Below are 6,374 nucleotides of genomic sequence, written 5' to 3' on the forward strand. Positions count from 1 at the left end.
CCTGGCAGGGTCTCGGCGGCCAAGGTTGCCCCGAGGACCAGGGTTCGGGCCGGAGAACAGGCTGCCCTTAGCCCCCATCTCCTAGCCCCTGGCCCCCATCTCCTGGTCCTCAAGTGCCCTCTGCCCACGAGGCGCCGCGGCCTGCCCTCTGCTTAAGGCGCTTGGCCGTCCCGCTGCTCTGGCCGCCGGTCCTCCTCTCGTTGCATCTGCGGCCAAGCCAGTCTCGCCTGCAACCTGGTTTTGTACAACTCACAGCACGCTACGAATGGGCTTCACCTTTTTAAAAGGATTTTTAGAGTGAGGAAGAGAGAGAAACATCAATGATGAGGATCATCTATCGGCTGCCTCCTGCACGCCCCACTGGCTCTTAGTGGGGAGTAGGGCCTGGGCAGTGAGGGCCCCCGAGAACTTGTACTTCAGTGGATCTCTGGCTCTCAGTGGGGAGTAGGGCCTGGGTAGTGAGGGCCCCCGAGAACTTGTACTTCAGTGGATCTCACTACAGGCCACTTAGTATGTTCCAGACCCTGTGGACGCACCTTGTGTGCGCTGACTGAATAGGCAGAGGTAGTGAGAAGACACCGGATGCAACAGAGAAAATAACCGACCAGGAAATGATAAAGGGTGATGTGGACTCCTGGGACCCAACCTCATCCAGCCTAGAGTCTGGGCATCATGGATGCTCATTTGACCAGTAACTGCAGATGGGAGAATCGGGTTAACATGTCATAGAGGACACCAGACGGTTAACATTGAGGTTCCCTTTATTACTGACATTTCTTCACAACCATTCAAACAAAGGTAACTCCCACATTTACTTCCCAAATCTGAATCCCTCCCCACTAGAGATACAGATTCGTATTTCTAACACATCTCCCCAAAGAAACCATTAACTCCCCATGTCAACATTTCCCCCCAACACTGAGTAGTTGTCAAACTGTGGCTGCTGTGTTCCTTTAAGATACACTTATGTCTGGGCTTCAATGTCCAAGTGCCCAGAATAAAGCCTATGATATGTGCACTCAGCTAAATAGACACGTAACAGGGACACAGAATGGGATTTGGGTCATAGAAGGTTCTATCGCCACAGCGAGGACAGGGGCTAGCACAGAGCCAGACCATGTCAGGCCGCCCCAGCTTCTGCAGCATTTGCTTCAGCACAGCATGCACCTGGGCAAGCTTGCCCAGGTGGAGGGTGCCACTGGTCTCCTCGTAACTCTCCAGGGGGGCAGCATACAGCACGCGGGTCAGCTTGCTCAGCCCGACGGTGTGGCGTAGCAGGTCCTCCAGGACCGTCATGGAGATGGGGTTTTCACAGAAGCTTAAGGTCATGAGCTGGGAGCAGTGGCTCAGGGCAGGCAGGATGTCCAGGAACTGGGGGTCCATGATCCCACACTCATCCAAGTCCAGGTTCTGGAGGGTGGGCGAGGCTTTCTCTATCAGAAGTTGGAGTGGCCCCGAAGTGATATTGGTCAGGTTGAGGCCGCTGAAACTCAGGCCTTTCAGCTGACTGACGTTCAGGTGCCGGGACAGATGTCTCAAGTCTCTTTCTAAAAACAGGCAGTTAGTAATGGACAGGGTCTTCAAGGGGCTCTTCAGGGACCTGGGAAGACACAGAGCAGTTAGTTCTGAGGGATGGAGCTGGTGGACAGAGGGAGGTGAGGATGACAACGGCCTTAAGGGAAAAGAGGCCCATCTCCCCAAAACCTAAAGTTTTCCAGATGATGATCAACCCCAGGATGCTGCGTGGTGTAAAGAGTCATTCAAGTCAGTGCAAATTTGAGTCGAATCCTTTCTCCATCACTAATTTGCCGTGTGACTGAATCAAGTGAATGAAACCTCACACATACCCTCTGCTCATCTGCCAAGTAGAGTGCATCATAACCCTCTGACCCCTCCCTGCCCCCCGCCAAATTTGTGAGGATGAATGAAAAGATGGGAGGTGCTCAGAAAGGAACCTGACCCAATGCCTCAAGCAGGAGGGAACCAGTAAGTGTTAGTATTGGGAGACATGATCCTAAATGCCTTCAACTCTGGCTTCCTTCCAGCCACAGCTTGGACCCCCATCACCCTTATCTCTGAGCCCAGTGAGGCTACTGGCAGACGTGCAGAAAGGACTAACCTGGGCAAGGTCTGCCAACACCAGTGGGGGATGCCAGCCTGCAGGAACTTAGATCACTGCATCATCCACAAACCATCTATCCCTTCTGGTAATTCCTTACTCCAGAATCCTGCATTTCCCACGTATTCCCTTAGCTGGAGCCTAAGGCAACTCTTGGCAGACAGGCAATTCGAAGCAGGTTTGGAGTGAAAGGCTCCTATCGACAAATTGCTGAGTGCAGAGCTTAGCACTGAAACCTCACCTCTGATGGGCTTTCCCTCCGTCACTGCCATCCTCACTGGGTTCTTTTCCATCATCTTCACCTAGACATCACTTCCTAAGGCAAGAATTCCCCAAGCTACCTCACCCGGCCTCAAGTCCATTACCTCGATTCCTAGCAAGGGGTCTCTTTACTACCATCTGTCCTAGTTCATGCCTCCAACCTTTGTCTGGGGGGTTAGGTGACCACGTGCAAGGGGACAGAGCAGTGAACGTGACACTGGCTGTGTGGACCGACGAGTGACGCAGGCACTCCGGCACTGCTGATGGCGGCACGTAGGAGAGCCCATCACTGTGGACTGAGATGACGGGGCTCGCTCTGGTCTGCAGAGGAAGCTCGCCACCCCTCACCTGAGGATCTGGTCCAGGCGGCCCTTGAGGAAGGAGACAGAGTCCAAACAGAGCTCCTGGAGGCAGGGCAGGCCGAGGAACTGAGAGGTGACCTGGCCAACGCACAGCTCCTCCTGCTCCATGGTGGTGCGAGAAGACGTAAGGATGTGGGAGAGGAGGAACCGGCGCAGGTTGCCCATCTGGCCCAGGTACGGCGCGAACTTCTTCAGAGTAGACAGCTTCCAGGTGCAATTTAGTTCCAAATCCTGGACGGAGTCGAGCTGCACCATGTTGAGGATGTTCATGTTCTGCTTCGACACCGCAAAAATCTTCAGCTTCTTACAGCACAGGTGCAGCAAGCCTCTCCTCTTGGTGACTTTCCTAATGAGGTAGCTGAGGGACTCGTCAGGGATTCCTTCCTTGAGGCAAAGGTCTACGAACACCTGCACGGGGGCCAAGGGTGGATTTGGCCCCGCCCTTGAACTGTCCTCTTTCCCTCTCTTCCTCATGGGCTGGGCGGCCTCAGGCTCCCACAGTGAGCACACGTCGGTTCTGGTTCCAGACCACACGGTCCAGAACTCCTGATGAACTTTCTTCTGTAAGTTCAGCAGCTGCAGTTTCCATCTCCTGCGGGGAAAACAGGAGATAGACTGGATGCGTGAAGATAACAGGGAATAAGACCATGACTGTGAGTCTAGGAATCCGGGCACTTGGACCAGACACCTGACTGGACTTTTACTCCATACCCCAGGTACCAGGTGCTCCTTGTGCTACTGGGATCCTTCCTGGTCCCCATTCCTGGTACCTTTAGGTGCCACCCCAGGGGGTGGGCTCCTGTTCCTTCTGTCACCCTCTGCATCCTACCCAGCCTTATACACCCAAAGCCTCTCCCCAGAATGACCGCAGCAATGGCTCCAAGGCCCCCCTGAGCTCCCCCTTAGGCCAGCACGCCCCTGATCCCAGCTCTATCTGCTCAGATCCCCAGGGTCCAACCAGGCTGCTGAGCCCGTTCACCTGGGGCGAGTCTCCTGGGCAAGCAGGGCATCGAGCCCATCGAGCGCAGCCTGGAAAATCTCGTGGTCGGGCTGCCGATCCTTCATCAGGGCCCCCAGAGGGAGGCAGGGGAAGGGCCAGGCCTGCACCATCATCTTCAGGACGTTGGTGTGCTTCCCGGTAAAGGCCGCCATGAACAGTGGTGGGAAGAGCTCCATGGGCAGCGACTCCAGAGCAGCGATGGCCGAGGCCTCATCCTTCAGCAGGCCCTGACAGGCCAGTTCCAGGAGTCTGCGTGGGGCCGGGAGGCTCATCCTGATGAAGCTGCCCTGATAGTGATCCTGGGAGACATCAGGGAGCAAGGCATCCTTGTCAGGCTGAGCATGAGCAACCCTGGTCCCTCCACCCTTTAGGGGAACCAGCTGGGGGCCAAAGGCACTGCTCTGGCAATAGTGGGAGCGTCCTCAATTTACCCCGATTCCATTTCCTGCGTGGGGGCCACAAGACCACAGCTCTGCCTCTGCCGGTGGCAGGACAAGCATCTTGCCAGGCACCCAAGGAGGGGTAAGAACCACTGGCACCCTCCCACTGCAACCCACTGGCAGCATTTCATTCTGCTGAACAGAAAGCACAACCTTATTCCTGGATCTCCATCCAGTTAACCCTGATTGGGTTTTACACTCTCCATGCAACCAACCGAATCCTATGTCCATTCATGAAAGAAGAAGAAAATGAAACCAACCTGGGAGGAGGCTTGATGGGGGCGTTTGCGCCACATCAAAATTCCCAAATGTCCAAGGTCAGGCAGCTTTAGGCAGACAACGGTGTCATACCCAAAGAAAAAGAAATAAACAACAAAATGATTGAATATCAAATCGTGTCTTACACTTTGTTACCTGAAACTGCAAATCGTGTGCCCATTCACGGAGGAACAGAGATACAACTAGGGACCATTGGTCCAGATTTTGAGGGTCAAGGCTTCCCCAAGGCAGGTCAGGCCAAAATCAGAACCAGCAGTTGGCCAGGGAAAGGGAGGGGCTGCAAGTTTGTAATGGGACAAAGGAATTACCCAAGACAAAGGAAAATATGTTTGGGAAATTCAAAGATTTTGATCAGGAGAAACCTGGAAACTAAAAGGGTAGTAGTTAAGGAGGAAACCAGGGGTCTTTAGAATGCTGTTTCCCTTCCCTTGGTCTTTGCTGACTTGGGAGCCCTCTTTCTGCATCCCTGGAATGTCAGTCAACTTCTCATGCCCTGACCGGTTTGGCTCAGTGGATAGAGCGTCAGCCTGCGGACTGAAAGGTCGCAGGTTCGATTCCGGCCAAGGGCATGTACCTTGGTTGCAGGCACATCCCCAGTAGGAGGTGTGCAAGAGGCAGCTGATTGATGTTTCTCTCTCATCGATGTTTCTAACTCTCTATCCCTCTCTCTTCTTCTCTGTGAAAAATCAATAAAATATATTTTTTTAAAAACTTCTCATGAGCCCAAGGTGTGGCCCCGATGCTGGGGGACACCCACTGATAACAGAAATCAGGAATTCATGCTTGTGATTTTTGACAGCCCAGGGCTGACCCTTCTCTCTGCCGCAAACTACTCTGGAGTCATGGCCTTGACCTCTCCTCTCAGGGTCCTGGGCCCAGTCTGCCCTGACATAGCCATTCTCAGTGCAGCAGGGTGTGTGTGTGTGTGTGTGTGTGTGTGTGTGTGTGTGTGTCGGGGGGGAGGCGTACAACAGCATCTGTGTGCAGCCCGATGCTCCCAGTGCATGAGGTCGTCCTCTCTCCAGCCCCATCTCCAGCTCCAAGGCCTCCCTGACCTCCATGGGCTGCAGCCGGAGGACAAGCTGTGCACCATTGCTGCTTTCTTCCCAGAGGCCTCCCTTTCCCGCAGTGGTCCAAGGTCACGGGAAGTGAGACCAAAACCAACTTGACACCAAACGTGAGCCAAGTCTGGGGGAGTCTGATGCCAGCCCTGCTCCTGCGCTCTGAGCAGTTTCCAGCCGTGACCCTGGCTTTGGGAATGGGGTCCCTAACACACTACAGCTTCTGCTCTTCTTTTGCTTTTTGTAAAAAGGGAGCAGGACAAACACTTTCGTGGGGAAATGACTGGGGAATACAACAGCTGCTCCTGCTTCTCCGCCCCACCAGGGACCGCAGGATGCAGATTCCACCCACGTCCTCGATGATGAGAACGGAGGGGGGCCCCCAAGACGGCTCACGGCACGGGCTCACCTGGAGACGTCTCCCTTCCACTCGGTCCAGCTCAGACCGGCCTCAGGTCCTCCCAGGGTCTCCGATGGCTTCTCTGGTCTCCTGTGGCCTCGGTCACCGTGTCCACCCAAGTCTGAGAGTGAGAACCAAAAGGCTCCAAAGACAAGGAGACAGCAGGTTAACCGAGCATTTAGGAAGCCGCGGGCCACGGGCAACTGGAGGCAGCCCTGGACGGATGGGCATCGCCTGAGCACCGTCGGGCGTGGACAGCCGTCAACCAATGTCTCTCTCTCAAGTCGATTAAAAATATATATATTTAATCATATATTCAATGGTTAAATAGAAAACACAAAAACCCTGGAGGCACGATCCCCCCTTTAGGTGGGCATCACCTCTTACCTCCAACCCGACCACCGACCGCTCCCCGGACCAGAGGGCCGCCTTGAGTGACAGGCCTTGTGGCC

The 6,374-nt window shown here is 54.5% G+C and overlaps 1 protein-coding gene across 1 annotated transcript; it reads right to left on the minus strand.

Annotated features, from left to right (window-relative positions):
- Positions 1-1,023: 1,023 nt before the first annotated feature.
- Positions 1,024-4,017, minus strand: PRAME (preferentially expressed antigen in melanoma). Its single transcript, XM_014547012.1, has 3 exons — positions 3,722-4,017; positions 2,729-3,334; positions 1,024-1,600 (listed from the first exon to the last, which is right to left on the minus strand). Exons 1-3 carry the CDS (start codon positions 4,012-4,014, stop codon positions 1,024-1,026), a joined length of 1,476 nt encoding a protein of 491 aa, XP_014402498.1. The 5' UTR covers positions 4,015-4,017.
- Between the last annotated feature and the right edge of the window lie 2,357 nt (positions 4,018-6,374).

This window comes from Myotis brandtii, unplaced genomic scaffold, assembly GCF_000412655.1.
Source record: "Myotis brandtii unplaced genomic scaffold, ASM41265v1 scaffold4623, whole genome shotgun sequence".
Taxonomy (NCBI): Eukaryota; Metazoa; Chordata; class Mammalia; order Chiroptera; family Vespertilionidae; genus Myotis; species Myotis brandtii.

Excerpts from the sequence above, each read along its gene's own strand:
- PRAME (XM_014547012.1), bottom strand. The coding sequence starts at position 4,014 with ATGAGCCTCCCGGCCCCACGCAGACTCCTGGAACTGGCCTGTCAGGGC. Across the intron at positions 3,335-3,721 it reads GCCCAGGAGACTCGCCCCAG|GAGATGGAAACTGCAGCTGC; the intron begins GTGAACGGGCTC and ends TTTTCCCCGCAG. Across the intron at positions 1,601-2,728 it reads CGCCTGGACCAGATCCTCAG|GTCCCTGAAGAGCCCCTTGA; the intron begins GTGAGGGGTGGC and ends GTGTCTTCCCAG.